The 20473-nt window shown below is 38.1% G+C and overlaps 2 protein-coding genes across 3 annotated transcripts in view; both read left to right on the top strand.

The window, feature by feature from the left end:
- Positions 1-20473, top strand: part of Pdlim5 (PDZ and LIM domain 5) — a 595024-nt gene that overhangs the window by 161837 nt on the left and 412714 nt on the right. The gene's annotated exons all lie outside the window — the stretch shown is intronic.
- Positions 12785-20473, top strand: part of Smarcad1 (SNF2 related chromatin remodeling ATPase with DExD box 1) — a 75118-nt gene continuing 67429 nt past the window's right edge. The window contains exons 1-2 of one of the 2 annotated variants that reach the window (XM_076864414.1): positions 12785-12869; positions 13481-13718. In XM_076864414.1, the coding sequence (XP_076720529.1) occupies positions 13529-13718 (190 nt within the window). In that variant the 5' untranslated portion in view covers positions 12785-12869; positions 13481-13528. Of the gene's footprint in view, positions 12870-13071; positions 13207-13480; positions 13719-20473 lie in introns of those variants that run through there. The other variant, XM_076864413.1, reaches the window with a different exon arrangement.

Genomic DNA, 20473 nt, shown 5'->3' with positions numbered 1-20473 from the left:
TAAATTTCATCCACAGAAACCCTTTAGTGTGAGTTCTATTTTCCCTATATTACATATGAGGGAATTGGGAGATTATCACACAGCCAGTAAACAGAGGAGACAAGATTTGAATAGAGATGTCTCTAACTTCACAATGGCTTTGTAATTTTGAAATAGCTTTCTTAGAAGATTTCGTTTTCCTCAGTATAGCTAATTACATCAACTATCACTATGCAGGGAAGCCTGTGTTTTTGACAAAGTAATACTTCTATTTTCAAGAGAAAAACAACGTGAGGTATTATACTACTAGTAAATACTTATGGAGAAATATTCCACAGATAACATACATTGCACAAAAATGTGAAATGTTGCCATATAACTTATCCCCAGAACTATGTTTGGATTATATCTAAGTAGATTTGGCAGTCAGAAGGATTTTGAAAGTTTAATGATTGTGGAATATGAAGTAGCTGAAAAAAGAGAATTCTTTATTTATCTGTTTGTTTACTTATTTAGGAATCTCTTTCCAAAGACCCCTTCAAGAAAAAAAAAAATATTTAAAGCAGAGCATAATGGCACAAGCCTTGAGTTCCTGCTACTTCAGAGGATGAGGGAGGAAGACCAGGAGTTAGAGGCCAGCCTGAGCAACAAAGCAAGACCCTGCCTCAAAACACAAACACAAAAAATACACACATATACACACGAAAATAGCTGGGCACAGTGGATGCCTGTAATTCCAGTGGCTTGCGAGACTGAGGCAGGAGAATGGAAAGTTCAAAAGCCAGCCTCTGGCAATTTTGCAAGGCCCTAAGCAACTCAGCAAGACCCTGTCTTAAATAAAATATAAAAAAGGGCTGTGGATGTTGTTCAGTGATTAAGCTCCCCTGGGCTCAATCAGAGGAGGAGGATGGGGGTGGTGGAGTGGAGGTATACATGAGGAATGGTTACCTTTGAGTTTTTTTTTTTAATATTTTTTAGTTATAGACAGATGCAATATCTTTCTTTATTCATTTTTATGTGGTGCTGAGGATCAAATCCAGTGCTCACCTGTATGAGGCAAGAGCTCTGCCACTGAGCCACAACCCCAGCCCCTACCTTTGAGTTTAATATCTTAAATATACTGTGAAATATGATATTTGTGGAATGGCATTTACTAGAGGACAATTTCAGGATCCAAATAAATACAACAAAGATGACATGCCACAAGTACATATTGTAAGGTCAGGCACTAGTGACCAAAGGAAGGCAGATTAAAAGGCTACTGAACAAGGCTTTATTGAGATTCTCTCCCAGGCTCAGATGGATTAGAACTTTTATTGGATTTAGGGCTGGAAGAGAGGGCTTGGGATAGGAAAGGGAGGTTTTTTGAGTCCCTTGTCCTACTGGGGTTGATGGGGGGAGCTTGTTGAGATCCAGGATTGGTGAGGAAACCCTGCTGATGACAGGTGGTTCTTTGGGTGGTTCTTTCCCACGGGTTGCCTGGCGCTTTGTTCCCTTAGCCACCTCAAACCGACCTAACATGTATAGGACAAAACTTGGACTTGAATGTGTGAGTTGAATAATTCTATATATCAAGCACTATCCTGGCACTGTGGATGTATACAATCAAGTAATAACTGTCTTCACTCTGCTATTGAGACAGCTCTGAAGTTGGGCTGTAACCCATTGGGAACTGGACAGCCCACTCCCTACCTTATTTGGCAAAGAATATTCCATGGAAAACCTTTGATATTCCTCCCATATAAATAAAGCAAACGCGGGCTCTCTCACACTCTCTTTTTCCAGTATGGAAGCTCAATCCCTAAGACCAGAGAGCCGTTCTACCTCCACTTTTTAAAAATTACTTCCTGTGACCTGTGTTTTCTTTGCCATTTTCTCTTTCTTCTTTTTATTCTGCAGCCAGCCCACTTCACACAGAGGAACCCCAATTGCGTTGCCTGTGCAAGGTAAGGATGCGGGTAAGACTTGTGTATATGTGCATGAACTCTCAAGTTTCTCAAGACTCCACCTGAGAGTGAGATACACATAAATGGACAAAAGAAGGGGGAAAAACTAGGGTGAAAAATGAAACATGGGAGTATTACATATGCAATCTTAACTGCTCAGGAGGCTAAGATGAAGATCACAGTTTGGAGAACAGTCTTAGCAACTAAACAAGACCCTGTTTCAAAATAAAAAATAAAATGGGCTGGGGAAGTAGCTCAGCGGTAGAGTGCCCTGGGGTTAGTTCCCAGTGTTGGGGGGCGGGGGTGGGGGTGGTGGGAGAGAGAGAAAGAGAGAAAACAACATAAAATTGTCCTTTAGTATTACTGAAAAAGTCAAGTACCACAGGCTTTACTTGGAATTCAAATTCTACTTTTTGTTCACAAAAAGAAATTATAGTAATGTGCTAGTCAGCTTTACTTTCTATAACAAAATACCTCAGATAATAAATTTATAAAGAAGAAAGGTTTATTTTGGTTCACAGTTTTGGCAGTTTCAGTTGATAGTCAATAGACCCCATTGTTTTTGTGCCATGGGAATGCAGCATATCATGAGTGCATGGAGGAACAAAAATGTTCATCTCATGGCTAGGAAGTTAAAAAAAAAAAAGAAGATAATGATATGTTGAAGGAGGAAGAGGGGGAAAACCAAAAATAAAGAAGAAGAGGAGGAGGAGGAGGAGAAGGAAGAGGAGGAGGAGGAGGAGGAGGAGACCTGGATCCCACTATCCCCTTCAAATGACCTAAAATCTTCCATGGACCCACCTCTAAAAGATTCCACCACATCCCAATGGCACTACAGACTAAGGATCAACCTTTAACATATAGAACATTGGAGGAAGTTGTAGAACCAAACAAGAGCAGGCACCTCATAAAATATGGCAGTTATGAAAAGAGTGAAAAACTAGGTAGTATTTGTAGTCCTCTAAATTGGCGATGGTAGTTGCCAGAAGTTTGAAGTTTTAAAATGTACTTACAGGGATGGAAACACCATGAATTCTTCTAGAGTTATGACGATTAAGGACCTCTTTGTAGAATTTTGTAAATTTGAAGTTCCCAGAAGGCTAGAGGTTCTGTGAGCTCCCTGAAATTTTATGCAATCCATCACATACATGTGAAGTTCCAGAAAAGAATTCTATAGCTTTTCAGATATTATATTCCTAAAATAAGTTTATGACCATGCCCTTTATTCTCCCAAATTAAGAACCATTACTCTGGTAAAAAGAAACTGTTTACAAATTGGTACTATTCGGCTTACTTTCTTATTACCAAGAAAAGAAGATGTATTTAGCTTTTATGATTTGGTATCTTGCCTTTTACATTTTATATTTGTGTGTGGGAGGTAAGATTAGTTTATACAAGTTTTCATTACCAAGCAGGTGTGGCTTACTTTTCTAAGCCAGATTTGCAAATCTCATTTTTAATCTCTGTTGCTGTTTAGTTTTTGTTTGGTTGCCTAATCCAGTTCTAATTTGAAAATGTGGCTCCTTCCTTGAATTTCTTCATGACTTATTTTGGTAAACATAAAGCAAGAAGAAAAAGATTCCCACAAAGTATTTCCTCCAAATTAATGAGAAAACTAGAGATTCTACAAAAATATTCACTGAGCTAATTTCAAAAAGAACAGGCAATTATCTGGAATTTTTAGACTTACATAAATACATATTTCTTCTTCTTCTTCTTCTTCTTATTATTATTATTATTTACTACTATTATTATTGTACTAGGAATTGAACCTAGTTGTATTTAACCATTGAGCCACATCCAAGTCCTTTTTTCTTGTTCTCAATTTTAGATATACATGACAGTCAAGTATACTTTGATATATTACATATATGGAATATAATGTATTATAATTAGGATTCCATTCTTCTGGTTGTTCATGATGTGGAGTTTCACTGTGGTATATTCATATATGAATCTAGGAAAGTTAGGTCTGATTCATTCTATTCCCAGTTCTTTCTATTTTTCTATTTTGAGATGGATCTCTTAAGTTGAATAGAGCCTCACTAATAAATTCACTAAGTTGTTGAGGCTGGGCTTGAACTTCCAATCCTCCCTCCTCAGCCTCCAGAGTTCCTAGAGTTACAGACATTTGTCACCACTCCCAGGATAAGTATATATTTTAAACATTTAAAAAGTTAATTACGCTAGGCATAGTGGCACACACTGGCAAACCCTGTTATTCTGGAGGATAAGGCAGGAGGATCACAAGTTTGAGGTCAACTTTAGCAACCCTGTCTCAAAATAAAAAAATAAAAAGGGCTGAAGATGTAGCTCAGTGGTAGAGCATTGCTGGGTTTAATACCCAGTACCAAGGGAAAAAAGAAAAAGGTGAATTCTATCTCCACAGGAACTTTTTTTTTTTTTTTTTTGATAACCCTCTCACATTCTTTTTTTCTAAATAGAGAGGTGAGAGAGAGAGATTTTTTTTTTAATATTTATTTTTTAGTTTTTGGCGGACACAACATCTTTGTTTGTATGTGGTGCTGAGGATCCAACCCAGGCCGCAGGATGCCAGGTGAGCGCGCTACCGCTTGAGCCACATCCCCAGCCCTCCACAGGAACTTTTGAAGCAGTAATTTATTTCTGGAATCTTGGTGACCACATTGAGTTGAGTTGTCCTGAAAACAAAATTCTATTTATGGTCTATAAAGTTCTAGGGACTTCATCTTAACCATGTTGAATCACATAAAGCACTCTACCACAAATTAGAAATAATTGTGCTTTTCTGTGATTAAGTAGATATTTCTAGAAAAAGAGTTGCCTTTGATCTCATTTGTACTCCTGAGAAAGAAGCATTAAGTTCTGTTGTGTGAAATAATCCATCTGGCAAAGAGGAAGAACATGTGAGGATACATAAAGCCTATTAAAAGATGAGTTTTTTGACCAGGCATGGTGGCACACACCTGTAATCCCAGTGGCTTGGGAGGCTGAGGCAGAATGATCACAAGTTTGAGGCAAGCATAGCGATTTAGCAAGGCCCTAAGCAACTTAGTGAGACTCTGTCTCAAAATTAAAAATAAAGGACTGTGGATGTGGCTCAGTGGTAAAGAGCCCGTAGATTCAATTGCTGGTGAGAGAGAGAGAAGGAAGGAAGGAAAGAAAGAAGGAAAGAAGGAAAGGAGGAAAGGAAAGAAAGGAAAGAAGGAAAGAAAGGAAAGAAGGAAAGAAAGAGAGAAAGAGAGAGAGAAAGAAAGAGAGAGAAAGAAAGAAAGAGAGAGAGAGAAAGAGAGGGAGAGGGAGAGAGAGAGAGAGAAAGAGAGATATGATTTATTTATTTATTTTTTGCCGCTCAAAATTTGAGGCAAAGAGAAAAACAGCATAAGAATTCCAAACAGTTTCTGAGTATGGAAATTTAAAGATGGGAGAAAGAAACATTTTAACTATAACTGGAAGAATCATCACACTCCAGACAAAAATGTAGAAAAAATATTTGGATATGTTCCAACTATTGCTGCATAACAAAGTACCTTTAGTTGCTTAAAATGGTAGTCATTTTATTGTATCTCATCCCTTTGTAGATCAGAAATTTGAGTCATACCTGCTAATGATTCAGATTTTATCACTTTGTTCTCATTTACTGAAAATATTTTATTATAAAGTATTCCCTCATCTAGTTTCTTATTACCTACCAGAAGTCTTCATAGAGAAAAGACAAGATAAAAACTTGATTCTTCTCATCTGCTTTCCAGTTTGTATCATAATGAATTACAAAATCAAACATTTTTAAAAGTACCATTAAGAAATCATATATTTAAACATATCTAATGATGGGGCACTGTGGTGCACACCTGTAATCCCAGCAACTAGAAAGGCTGAGGCAGGAGGATCACAAATTCAAAGATAGCCTCAGCAACTTAGCAAGACCCTGTCTCAAAATAAAAAATAAAAAGGGCTGGGCATGTGGCTCACGGGGAAAGCAACCTGGGTTCAATTACAAGTACCAAAAACAAACAAACAAATAAACAAACATATTCAATGGTTTTCAAATCATTGCAATTTTTAATCTTAATGAAGCTCAATCTGCCCTAAAACACTCCAATAAATTACTGAAAAGTTTAAAAAAGCTTTTTTGCCATTCTCTTCCCATTTTAAAAGATGTATATTTTCATATTGTAGTCATTACATACTGTACCATCTTCCTTTTAACCTCATATTGTATGCATTTTACAAGTTATATATTAATTATAATATATAATAATAAGTTAATACATAGTAGCTATCATTGCCTCAATAGACACTTTGCTTTTTTTCAAACTCATTCTCTGAGGGATACCTCTGCAACAATAGCCACAAAGTTCTTCCCCTCCCTTTCTTTTTTAGCAGTACTGGGAATTGAAGGCAGAACCTGAATTATATAATCACTGAGTTATATCACTAGGCCTTTAATTTTTTTTTTTTTTTAATTTCAAGACAGATTTCACTAAGTTACCCAGGTTGGCCTCCCATTTGCAATCTTCCTGCTTCAGCCTCCTGAGTTGCTGAGATTACAACCATGCGCTGCCACACCTGGTAGACACAGAGTTCTAACATCACATTAATAGTGTGTTTGAGCCTTTATATTTTGAAAGGCATTTTTGCTTGACAAAAAATCCTTGGATCACATCTTATTCACTTGAGTATCACAAGTACAATTCCACTTTCTTCAGGCACAAAGATTAGATGTTGAAAGATCTGATGATAAAATCATTTTCTTTGCCTGGTTTATCACTTGATTGCTATCACTTAAAGTTCTAGGAAGTTTATTTTTTTTAAAACTCTACCTTTCACTAGCATATATCCTAGTATTGGCCAAATGGGTTGATATTCTCAGGTAAATTATATGTTCTTCTAACATATGATTTCAAATCTTCATAATTTTCAAGGAATGTTTCCTAAATTATTATAGTTTTTAGTTATTTCTTCCACTCTATCCTTTTTTTGGGGGGGTGGGGGAGCGAACCAGAGATTGAACCCAGGGGCACTTAACCATTGAGCCACATCTCCAGCCCTTTTTATTTAGAGACAGTGTCTTGCTAAATTGCTTTAGGTCCTCACTAAATTGCTGAGTCACAATCCTCCTGCTTTTGCCTCCAGAGCCAGCGGGATTACAGGTGTGTGTGCCACCTTGCTGGGAATCTCCTTTTCTTTCCTGATTTTTTCTTGATTTCCTTCTTTACGGATCCCTCTTGAAATTACACTGGATCTTCTTTGCTTATCTTCAACATTTATCAATTCTTCCTGAAATCTATTTTCATTTTTAAAGTTTTTATTTTTCTTCTCACCCTCAGTTTCTCTTAGGACATTAGCTATTGCGTTTGTTTATGAGTTACATACAGTTTAAACTTCCTCTCTACATTGTTTTCTTTTACATTTGCTTCCTTTAGTTCTGTCACCTCTTTTCTAAGAATTTTTATTTTATTTTATTTTTTAGTTGTAGTTGGACACAATGCCTTTATTTATTTATTTTTATGTGGTGCTGAGGATCAAACCCAGGGCTTCCCATGTGCTGGGCAAGCTACCACTGAGCCAAAACCCCAGCCCCTTTTCTGCGAAATTTAAACTCTAATTTATGTTTTTCTTTCATAATATGTATCTTTTGAAAGATATCTAGTTTACATTACATTTTATCTGTGGTTGTATGTATGCTTAGATGATTTATATTAACATTTTTAAATACATTTTTTGAATATCTACTATGTGCAGGCATTATGGCCTGAAGTTGAATCACACTAGCCAATCACTAGATAGATGCATGAAAGAGAAATAAAAACTGTTTTATGTAACTAAAATTTTGTCATAATTAAGCAACAATAGCTAATACATGATACAATTATTAGTTCCTGTGATACATGATAACAGTTATTAGTTCCTGTGTTTAGTCTTCAACAGAATATCTTTACATCATGAATTCTCCATTCTTGAAATCCTCACTTTGACTTTTCCAGCTGGACTAGTATCTTTAGGAACATTTAAAGGAAGTTATATTTTCAAGGAATTAAGTTTGGCATTCTCTTCTTTTCTCCTTCCACAAATCAATATTTGTGACCTAGAAAATTATTGAGTCACACCTTCCCCCCAAGTCTTTGCGCATGTTGCATCATTCATTACCTCAGGCATTTAAACAAAGTTTTTGACACATCCCCCCCCACACACCTTTATAGGCTATAGGGGTTTTATGAAAAATTCTTGCAAAACATTTTTAATTTTTGAAATCTAAAAAAAAAATCCCCCAGGTTTTGTTTTGCTCCCTGCTCCTGGCTCTTGGGAACTGGCTTACTGGAATCCCAAACAAGTGCTAGCCCTTTCCTTCACGTTTTTAATAGGTCAAGGCAGGAGCATAATTAGCAAAAATACCTGCCTTAGTGCAAATGAGCACCTTGGGTTGAACAGGAATGATAATTGTTTTTCAATGGCCCAAATCACCTTTGTCCTTCTGAGAGGATAAAGTCATCTCTGCCCACAGGTGCTCTTTTTAATTCTATCCCTTGGTAAGATTAGGCAAATATATCTATCACCACTACAATCAGTACAGTTTGAAAAAGGGTTGAGTATGTTAAGCACAGAAGTAAGGACTGAATTTAGAGGAGTGATCATATTTAGGGTCATAATCAAGAAAAATCAGAGGACTGGCTGTCAAACCTGATTTATGCTATTATTCAAAAAGACCTCAGGGTTCACATGAAGAATTCTTCACACATAGTTCTCTTATTCCCCTGCTGTGCCCCCGCCCCATGGTATTGGTGATTAAACTTGGGATGCTCATTCACTGAGCTACATCCTCAGTCCTTTTTGAGACAGAATCACTCTATATTGTTGATCAGGATCCTCCTGCTTCAGCCTCCCACATTTCTGGGATGACAGGTTGTGCGCCCCATGTCTGTTTCTCCTGCTGCCTATTATGGGCTAAATTGTGTTCCCCCCAAATGAAGTCCTAACCTCCAGCACCTGGGAGTGTGACCAGATCTGAAGATGGCAAGTTAAAATGAGGCCATTAGCATGGACACTAATTCAATATGAACCACGTTCTTCTAAGAGGAAATTTGGACATGGGTATGGACAGAGGTAAGATAGAAGAGGCTAGAAACAGACCTTTCCTCATGGCCCTCAGAATTAACTAACTGCTGCAAGCACCTTCACACGGGACTTCTAGCATTCCAGAATAAATTTCCATCATTTAGGCCATTTGGATAAGGTTTGAAATTGTTCTCCAAAGTTCATATGTGGTAAGATTAGCCATCAGTGTATCAGTATAGAAGCAGTGAAACCTTTGAGAAGTGGGGTCTAGCCAGTGTGGTGATGTATGCCTGTAATCCCAGTGATCTGGGAGGCTGAGGCAGAGGGATTTAGAGTTCAAAGCCAGCCTCAGCAATTTAGTGAGGCCCTAAGCAACTCAGAAATTCTGACACTGTCTTAAAGTAAAAAAATAAATAAATAAAAAATAAAAAAGGACTGGGGATGTTGCTCAGTGGCTAAGTACCCCGGGGTTCAATCTCTTGAGGAAGAAGGAGAAGAGGAAGGGAGCAAGAGGAGGAGAAGGAAAGGGGCAGGAGATAGAGGAGGAGTTGGAAGAGGAGGAGGAAGAAGGAGGAGAAAGAAGGGGAGGAGGATAAGGAAGAGGAGGAGGGAAGGAGGAGGAGAAGGAAGGGGAGGGGGGAAAGAGAAGGAGAAGGAAGGGGAGGGGGGAAAGAGAAGGAGAAGGAAGGGGAGGGGGAAGGAAGAGGAGAAGGAAAGGTAGGAAGAGAGTCTTTTTTTGGGAATTGTAGGATTCAGGAGGCTGAGGCAGGAGGATCAAAATTTCAAGGTCCACCTGAGCAACTTAATGAGACCTTTTCTCAAAACATTTTAAATAGGGCTGGGGATACAGCTCAGTGGCAGAAGGCTTGTTGGTTTGATCCCCAGCACTGCAACAACAAAGACGATGAAAAAGTTGGGGTAGTTAGTTGATGGGGGCACTTCCGATTAATGCTGGTCTTATAGGAGTGAATTAGTTCCTGAGAGTGGGATGTTATAAAAAGAATGAGGCAGACCCTCTCTGTTCTTTCATTTACTTACTTGGCATGTGATTGCTCCTTCTTGCAGGTGCTTCTGCCATGATGCCATCTGCTATGAGGACTTCATCAGAACTAAGCAGATGTCAGCACCATGCTTCTGAACCTCTAGAACTGTTCATTAACTAAATCTCTTGAATTTTTTTTCCATTGCTAGTGTTTGAACCCATGCCTCATACACAAATGCTTTTTCCACTGAACTATAAACCTCTTTTCTTTTTAAAATATTATATATATTAAAAAATATATATAATATTAAAAATTTTATATATATATAAAAGTTGTTGATAGACCTTTATTTTATTTATTTATTCATATGCGGTGCTGAGAATTGAACCCAGTGCCTCACACATTCCAGGCAAGCACTCCTCTACTGAGCCACAACTCAAGCCCTAAACCTCTTTTCTTTTTAAAAACAATCCAGTCTCAGATATTTTATTATAGCAACACAAAACTCTAATAAGAAATAGACTAACCCACCTTAAACTTCTGCTCTATCTTCAAAAATGATAAGGATCATTCCAGTTCTTCCATGAATACTGAAGAACAATCCTACTGTTAGAATTGGACGAAAGTGGTCACTATCCTGGATATATTGATTTGTAAAGAATTTTATATGGCTCTTTCCAGCTATGTTCTATCCCAAAGGAATCTGTGGAGCCAAGAAGGCATGTTTATTGAGAACCTATGCTTTGAGGACCTGGTTCCTGAAATTCTCTGCTCACACAACCTCATAAAGTCTAATGATGATTTTCCCCTATGTTTTTCCTACCAAAGACTTAAAATGCTTCCAGTATCTATATTTCTAGGCCAAGTAAGTAGCCAAAAGGTCCCGAGGCCCAAGAGGTGCACAGAGTAAGATGGGAGTAGATTATGATAAAAAACATGGGATACCTGTTCTTTGTTATTGATGATAATTTGTGGGGGTGGGGGTGGATACTAGGGCTTGAACCTAGGGCCAGTCTATCACTGAGCCACATCCCCGCTCTTTTTATTTTTTATTTTGAGATAGGGTCTTCACAAGTTGGCCAGGCTGAACTTGAACTTGTGATCCTCCTGCCTCAGCCTTCCAAGTCAGTGAGATTATAGGCATGTGCCCATGTCCATGGCTTGGGATACTTTATTAAATTTAAGATTCACATAAATAATAAATAATTTTGTAACTCAGGTTCCAGACATTAAATAAAAAATGTGTTTTGTCTAAAATTCAAATTTAACTGAGTATCATTTTAAAAAAAAACAAATACAAAAACTTAGTTGTCAGTTGAGCTTGGTGTTCACATGCATGATCACAAGCCTCCCAATGGCATTAAATTGAATAGAAGAAGGTTATACAGGGAAGTGGGGTACTTGGGCCAACCAGTTCTCTTTGAATTACTCACATTCTAACATTACAGAAATTCTAATTTCAAACTGGTTCTCCTTGGCCATTTTCAAAACAGAAAGAACATATTTTACTTTGATATTTTGTTAGCTATACTGTTTAAATCTTTAGACACAATATCTAGGTTTCCTTTTTCACTTGTGTTAACTGTACAAATGTCAAAAGGTAGTACTTTGCAGAACATCTCTCTAAGAGGTCAATATTATTGATAATCACATTTAAAAAAACATTTTTAGTTGTAGATGGACACAGTAACTTTATTTATTTTTTTAATGTGGTGCTAAGGATTGAACCCAGAGCCTCACACATGCAAGCCACACAATCCCAGCCTTGATAATCACATTTAAAGGATGACGAAACTAAGTTTTAGAGAGGTTATATAATTTGTTTAGTCATTCAGCTAATGGAGTCTATCATCAATCTCAGATCTGTCTGAATGTACGAGTCTTCATCACAAAATAACTACATTCTTTAATCATTTATCATGCATACATAAAACTTAAGCATTTCATGAGATATCCAATGTAGGTTTAACAGAAACCCCAATTGTTGAGGCTTTGATATTAAATTTTATGAGTCCTGACACTTAATTTGGGGTGTGTATGTGGTGATGAGGATTGAACTCAGAGCCTTGTAGATGGAGGCAAGAACTCTACCAACTGAGCTATATCCCCAGCCCCTGACGCTTGATTTTATGTGTGCACATTTTGGATAAAATGTAGGTTCATCAATTAACAAGACTGATTTATAAAAAAGAATGCAATTTATGTGGACATTGGCTGATTTATTTGGTAGAAAATTTATATATAGCAATTTCTCCTTAAGGAAAATGCTAACTCAGAAATATCACCTGTTTAACGTGGGTACAATGGAGTAAATCTTCTTAAGGTAATATTTCCATCAAGAGAGGTAAATTGCCATATTCCTCTTGCTAAAGAAGAGTCCGCCAATAATGGGGAGGCAGATCACATGTATTGCAATTCAACATCATCAGATGTTGTCCCCTACTGATTATTTAACATAGGCCTCAGTCTCCTTGTTTTGTAAATATGCTTATCTTACATTATTCACCTAAAACATTTAACGCAGTGTCATCTGTGTTCTAAAATATACATTTTATGTACTAAATTGTACATTAATTATAATTATTATGCTACTTATTATCATTGTGACATTTATTATTGTTCTATTTAACAACTCTGTAGCTAAACTGGAGAAACAGAACAAATGTACCTACAGAACAATCCCACCCTTAGAACCAGGCAGAGGCGGGTACGAGTTACCATGACAACAGCGCGCGCCCAGACATTATCCGCTCGCGCGTCGCTTGGGAAGAAAAAAAAGCCTGGGTTGCGTGTTGCGTCATCACTACGCGCTCTTTAGGTTTCTCTGTGCTGTTTTGGAAGGTCCCGGCCCGGCTACCGTCGCCTCCCGCCGGGAATTATTTCTTTCTTTTCAACCTTTGTTACATCGCACCGAGGCTGCAAGGCAGTAAGTACCTAAGGAAGAAAGAGAGGGAAGAGGTAGCGAGTGAGCGTTTAAGAGATGTCCGAGCTCATCCACCTCTGAGCCTCCCGGTGTGTTCTCGATTCTGTCAGCTTCCTCTCAGCTGGGATCGCGCCGCGTCAACTTCCGGGCGGGTGCCCGCCAGCACGGCCTCCGCCGCTCCTCTTCTTTGGCCCCTTTGTGTCCCCGCAGTGTCGAACCGCGGGACCTGGCAGGTCCTTTCTCGAGGCAAGAGGCACAGTAGTGCAGGCAGCCTCTCTCTGTGGGCGGGCGCGCGGCCCGCTGGGGGGTTAGATTGGGGAACGTGCCTGCGCGTGCTGGGGTAAGAGGAGGTTGCACGAGGGTCAGCTCGTGGTTCGAGTAAGGCGGGGCGTGAGGGGGGACGCGCGAAGGGGAGTGAAAGCAATGGAAATTTTAAAAAGATATTCCTGTCCACCTTCTGGTCGGTATGGCTTAACAATGAAGGGCAGCCATAATAGTTCTGAGCCACTGGCATGTTTGCCGGCCCATTATTGCCTTGGGAATGAAGTATTAGGGCTTTGTATTGTACATTGTTTTCACGGTCTCTTTTCCTCTTTTATTTTCCCCCCCGGCAGATAGTTCATTTAAAGTCCCCTGCCCTCAGCGTGGTGGTTTCCACCAAAATGAATCTTTTCAATTTGGATCGTTTTCGCTTTGAGAAAAGGAGTAAGATTGAGGAAGCTCCCGAAGCAACCCCCCAGCCCTCCCAGCCCGGCCCTTCTTCACCAATTTCTCTTAGTGCTGAAGAAGAGAATGCTGAAGGGGAAGTTAGCAGGGCAAACACCCCTGATTCAGATATAACTGAAAAAACAGGTGAGTTACAATGTTGCAAATTGATGTGGCATCAAAGAAAAATTTAAAGGGTGAATGCGAGAAGAGATTCTATTTCTAAATTTTAACTTCATACAAATTGATGCATTATCTTCCAGTTTGCCCTTTGAAGTACATCTTTGGTACTGTCATAAGGACCATGTATCTGAGCACCCGTTCATTGTTTCTTCACTTTTAAGAACTCACATTCTTGGAATATAATCCAATGGTAGAAGTCAAAAGCAGAATTTTGGTCGCCCTTGGGTCAGAGTGGCTACTGAAAGAGGAATGAATGTAGGTGACTCAGTTCTGTGGTAGATTTTGAGACTGCTATTATTTATTTATTTATTTATTTATTTTCGGTACCGAGGTTCATTTAATGGCTGAGCCATATCCGACTTCCCCCCTACCCTTTTTTTTGTATTTAGAGAGGATCTTGCTTAGTTGCAGGGCCTCACAAAATTGCTGAGGCTGGCTTTTGGACTGAGGTCCTCCAACCCTCCTGCCTCAGCCTCCTGAGCTGCTGGGATTAAGTGTGTGCCATCGCAGGCAGCCTGAGCCTGTTATTTGACCAGAGATTGTTTATCTCATTTTCCTTCAAAAATTGTAAGCTAGATCAGTACCTGAAGACAATCTCTGTACAAATAAAGATCAGATCATTTTCAGTGTATTACCTCCACCAGGCTTCCTAGATGTCCCCTAGAATGGCATTTGCATAATTGGTAATTCTTCATGGTGACCAAACCATTTTTAATCACATTAACAGATTGTTATAGAGAGAGGATTTGAGAATAGGTCAAAAATTAAAATTTCTATTTTAATCCATTTAATGAGCGTTAACAGAGTTGTTTTTGTTTTTGGTACTGGGGATTTGAACTCAGGGGCACTTGATCACTGAGCCACATCCCCAGCCTTATTTTGTATTTTATTTAGAGACAAGGTCTTGCTGAGTTGCTTAACACCTTGCTTTTGCTGAGGCTGGCTTTGAACTCTTGATTCTTTTGCTTCAGCCTCCCCAGCCATGAGCCACTGCACTGGGCCAGAGATATTTTTTAATTCCATTTTTTTTTTAGGCATTACTAAGTGCTTTACATTGGGTCATTTAATTTGCACAGTAATCCTACAAGATAAATATTATTTAATTTTGCAGAAATGACACTATGAGAGGTTAAATTTTTAGGGACTTGGTAGAGCCATGATGCAATCATGCCTTCTGATTTCTGAGCATAAACTTTTAATCATTATATTATACAGTGAAAGGTAAAAGGAACATTATAAACTTTAATGTTTATTTCTGTTTTTTTTTTAAAGAGAGAGTGAGAGTGAGAGAGAGAGAATTTTTTTTTAATATTTTTTTTTTTAGTTATCGGCGGACACAACTTCTTTGTTTGTACGTGGTGCTGAGAATCGAACCCGGGCCGCACGCATGCCAGGCATGGGCGCGCTACCACTTGAGCCACATCCCCAGCCCTAATGTTTATTTCTGTAAAACTTTTTTTGTTTCTTACCAGGGACCAAACTCGGGGTCACTGAACCATATCCCCAGCCCTATTCTGTATTTTATTTAGAGACAGGGTCTTACTGAGTTGCTTAGCACCTTGCTGTTGCTGAGGCTGGCTTTGAACTCATGATCCTCCTGCCTCAGTCTTCTGAGCCTTTGGGATTACAGGAGTGCGCCACCTTGCCTGGCTGTAATACTTTTCTTAATGCAAAAATTTTAAATGCAAAACTCACAAGCAGCTTTAAAATTAATGTCACCTGAAAGATTGGCAAAATACATAATTTCAGCCTTGATATTTTCTTTGCCACTCTACTACTTAACTGTAAGAGTGATGACCGATTTCTTACAAGTTATCATAAGAGTAAAATTTTAAAATACTTTGGTGTAGTTAGAACTTTGTGGAATGAATTGTAGGTTGCATTGAGGTAATTAGGAGTCACATTTCCAAGGACTTTGATTCTCTCAGAAGTTTTTAACTTGTACCAATGTTATCTTTACAACTGAAGAATTTTAAGCCTAGAAATGACTTTGATGTTCATTGTTTCAGTGGAGATTTGATTTGCATAACAAATGCCTTAGGTAATGTCTCAAGGCCCATGTATTTTATAGTGTTTTCCTAGTGCTTTCCATCTGTTTCTTATGTAAATAGGGAAGGTGAGGGCTGGGTTCTAGGTATAGGTATAGGATTTTGAGTCTGTTTCTTCATTTTAGTTAAAGGTGGGACATTGGGCAAGGCACTTAAAATCTGAGATCCAGAGATTTTTGTCAATTCTGAAACTAAAAGCACTTTGTACACTGAATTTCAGTGGGTTTTTGTGTTTGTTTGTTTTTTGGACTGGGAATTGAACCCAGGGCCTCTTAATCAATGAGCCACATATTCAGCCCTTTTTTTTTTTTTTTTTTTTTTTTTTAATTTAGAGACTGGTTTAGAGTTGCTGAGGCTGGCTTTGATCCTTTGATCCTCCTGGGACTACAGGCCAAGCGGGTGCTGCCATGCCCGTCTCAGTGGACTGTTCTAGTTATTTGGCAATATTTGTAATGTGAAATTTTTAATAGCCTATTCTAATCAGAATGCATTTTTCTGTTTTACTTGATTATTGTTGTTTTGGTACTGTGGATTGAAACCAAGAGTGTTCTACTGCTGAGTTATGACTCCAGCTCTTCCTATTTTTTGAGAACAGGGTCTCATTAAGTTGCTTAGGGTCTTGCTAAGTTGTTGAGGCAAGTCTCAAACTTGCAATCCTCCTGCCTCAGCCTCCTTATCCCTGGGATTACAGGCATGAACCAGCTTGCCCAGCACATGGTCATTCTTAAAATTGGGAAATATGAAAATTCATTTTGTCCTAGGAATGGTTAGAAACCATCCTACTGTTAAGATATGATTACTGGGCCAGGGATATAGTTCAGTTGGTAGAGTGCTTGCCTCACATTCACAAGGCCCTGGGTTCAATCCCCAGTACCACCACCAAAAAAAAAAAAAAAAATATATATATATATATGTGTGTGTGTGTGTGTGTGAGAGAGAGAGAGAGAGAGAGAGAGAGAGAGAGAGAGAGATAGATATTATTGTAAATGATACTGTGAATTTTTTGGAGTCTTGAAAATTAAGGTTAAGTTTAAACTGTATATTATAGTTAACTTGGTGTCCAGTGAATAGTAAATAGTATGAATAGTATGGTAAAAAAATGAAAAAGTTTTATTAAAAAGTCTAGCAGTATTGAGTACTGTATGTTGATAGAGGTTAGAGGTTGAAGGGAAATAAATCATTTAGGAAGTTCTTGTAATCTGAGCTTACTGATAGCAGAAGTAGAAAAGAAAGAAGCATTCGGATTTTTTTTTTTTTTAATGCTTATGTTTTATTATGTTTGTGGTAGTAGGGGTTGAACTTGGGGCTTGGCATATGCCAGGCAAGTGGTCTACCATTGAGTGACACATCCTTGGCCTCCATTCACAACTAGATTGATGGTAGAGATGAGATAGGTTGAATGTTAAGATTTTTAATTTAAGTAATTGTAAGAAAAAGATGGTAGGACTATCCATAAGAATAGGTAGGAATTAACTATTAAAAGCCATTGAGCAGGTCTTTGAGAATTCAAGTAGGAATCAAAGGTCCAGCCCCCAAGTGTTAAGGCAATTTAGTGGGTAGGAGTGGAAAGTTTAGTGAATGGAGTGTTGAATCAAGGTTAGGACTGGTGTTGGAGATATAGGAATCATCAGTAATATGTGAAAATTTACCTTACTTTTTTAAAAAAATATTTTGTTTATTTATTTATTTTTTTAATGTGAGGCTGAGGATTGAACCCAGTACCTCACACATGTGAGACAAGTGTGCTAGGGCTGAGCCACAACCCCAGCCCCCTGACCTTACTTTTTTTATCTTGTGGTAACTTCTCATACTGCCATTGTGGAATAATACTGTACTAATTTATTTACAGCAGGGCTTAAGATTTAAGTCAGCCTATAGGGTAGAAATTGTATATATTCCAGATAACCCATATTCATTGACTTTTCCAATTAATCCTATTGTTTTACTTAATAGAAGTTATGTTTTTTTTTCTTTTTTTTTCAGTACTGGGAATTAAACCCAGGGCCTCATGCATGTCAGGCAAGTGCTGTACCACTGAGCTATAGTTTCAGCCCTTTTTATTCTATTTTGAGACAGGGTCTCGCTAAGTTGCCCAGGCTGGCCTCGAACTGTGATCCTCCTGCCTCAGCCTTCCGAAGAGCTGGGATTACAGGTGTGCGTCACTGTGCCCAGCATGGCTTCATTTTCTACCACTCTCCTTCAGTTACTGTGCCACAGCCACATTGTTTCTTCGATATGCCAAGCATGGTCTCATCTTTGCTTCATTCCATTTATTCTTTGTTCTGCTTAGAAGACCCTTTCCACTGATTTGCATATGACTCAGCTCCTTCATTCACATTAGTGAAATGTTATCTGTTTTAGAAGGCCTGTCCTCAACACTATGTTTGAAATAACAACTCCTCCTCTGTCCCCTACCCCAGCTTTACTCTGCTGTATGTGTCTTCATAATGTTTACCTCTACTTAGCATTACATTATGTATGTGTTTTCCTTGTTGAGTCCCATGAAAGCAGAGATTTTACATAGTTCACTTGCTCATCCTCATTGCTCAGAATGGTGTCTGATATATAAATCCTCAGTAAATGTGTTGAAGTATTCTTACATGAAGAGAGGGTAATATTAGTAAGTATCCCTCTTTTTTATGACCTTGAGACAATCCCCAACAATCAGATATTCTGTAGGTATGGATATGTGAAAACTGTATTTGGCACAGAAGAGGCTCCACAATGCTCATCTAAATGAGAGGTATACACTTAACCTGTTGACCTAGGTTTGGTTTTGTTTTTTCGATGGTGCTGAAGAGCAAACCTAGGGCCTCGTGCATGCTAATGCTAGCTCATGGTATCACAGAACTATTTCCCCAGTCCCTCAATTTATTTTATTCTCACAGTGCCCAAAGATTTCAGTGTTGTTGTTGCTTACATATTGTTTTTCTTTTTTTCTTTGACATGGGCACACAGAGGTTTTAGAAGTATTAAAATAATGGAATATAAATGAAAGAGGAGAGCTTTGTTTTATGTATAAAGAAGAAAAATATGAGTAAAGCATGATCTTTAAGGAGCAGAAAGAGGAAAGGACATGTAAATATGCAGTGTGATAAGAGAGAGAAACATTAAAGCATTTTTCTCTATCATTCTAGAGAAAATAATAGAGAAAAACACATTAAAGCAAGGTAGAATCACTGTCTGTTTACAGATGGTTAAATTCCCCATTCTTCATGGGAAGGATTATGATTTCTTTCTTTTTTGGTCCCAGGAATTGAACTCAGGAACCCTTAGCCACATCCCCAGAGTTTTTAAATATTTTATTTGGAGACAGAGTTTTGCTGAGTTGCTTAGGGCCTCACTAAATTGCTGAGGCTTAGAACTCAAGATCCTACTGCCTCAGCGTCCCAAACTGCTGGGATTACAGATGTACACCTCCATACTTGGCATCTAGGAAGGATTATGAAAAGTCATAAGATGATGACTTTTGGAGTAAATAGTTAATAATGTAAATAATCATTATTTATTGGGTGAACAAATGATGAAAGGGTTGGAAATAAATGATGCCTTGAAGATTGTACTGTATGTGTATAGAGGATGAGAAGAGGTTGTTACTTGTGAAAGAGGAGGTTTTAGACAGTGTAGATGAAGCTAAAAAAGTAGAAATAGAAGCTGCTGGGTTGTAAGGGACCTTTATCTGCTGTGCAAGGTGGGGTGGACTTTATTTGTTATATACTGTAGAATATTTTTGCATGAAAAGACCATTAATGAAGCTGTTCTATTAATTGAAATCTCAATATAGGGAATTGACTATAGGGATGACAGGAAGAATTCTAGGGGAGTTTTTATATGATATGTATTTGGTCATCAGTTGAATGTGGATAATTTAAAGGTAAATGTTCCATGCTTGGACAGTTGGGTAATTGACACTACCAACTCAATTAGGAAGTACATTTAGGGGAAAGATTAAAATACACTGAGCAGTGTTACTTGTTATATTTCCATACCAAAGTGAAGTTTGAAGTTCAGAGAATGATCTGAATCTGAGGAAGTCTACTTGGGAGTCATTGTTGTAATTAACAAAAGACCTCCCCAACAGAGTGTACAGTAAGAAACATCAACACTGGATGGCAAAAGCAGGAAAATCAATGAAAGATAAAAAGGATGACTTAAATAGTCATAAATTAGGTGTCCTGGAAGTCAAAAAAAGAAAAAATTAAAGGTTGCTGTTAACTTTTAACAGTTTCAGAAGAATGGTGAGATGAAGACTATTTCTTTCAAGAAAGGAAACGGGGGAGTAATAGCTTGATAGAAATACAGTGTCATGAAGAGATATATGTTAGTCAAGAGGAAGATATTAGTAAAAAAAGGACAAAGGGAAGGAGGTATCTGAGGAAAGGAATCAAATACTTGACAACTGAAGCACAGTTGGACAGTTTAACTTTTCAGAGGAACTGAAACACATTTTACCTAGGAGGAAAAATTGAAGAAAATAAAATTAGATGGGTTTATCGATCATTTTTTGAGATTGGAATAGAGTGAAGTTGCAGTGTGTGCTTGGGGAATTTGAATACCTGTTATTAAAAAGGCTTCTGGAGAGCGTTGCTCTGACTTATACAGATTGTGGGATCTTGGATAAGACCTCAGTTTTTTGAACTTCATTCCCCTTTGCCTGGCTTTGCTTAGGAG

Source organism: Callospermophilus lateralis, chromosome 8, assembly GCF_048772815.1.
Source record: "Callospermophilus lateralis isolate mCalLat2 chromosome 8, mCalLat2.hap1, whole genome shotgun sequence".
Taxonomy (NCBI): domain Eukaryota; kingdom Metazoa; phylum Chordata; class Mammalia; order Rodentia; family Sciuridae; genus Callospermophilus; species Callospermophilus lateralis.
The sequence above is the reverse complement of the archived record's forward strand: the minus strand, read 5'-3'. Positions and strand labels throughout refer to the sequence as shown.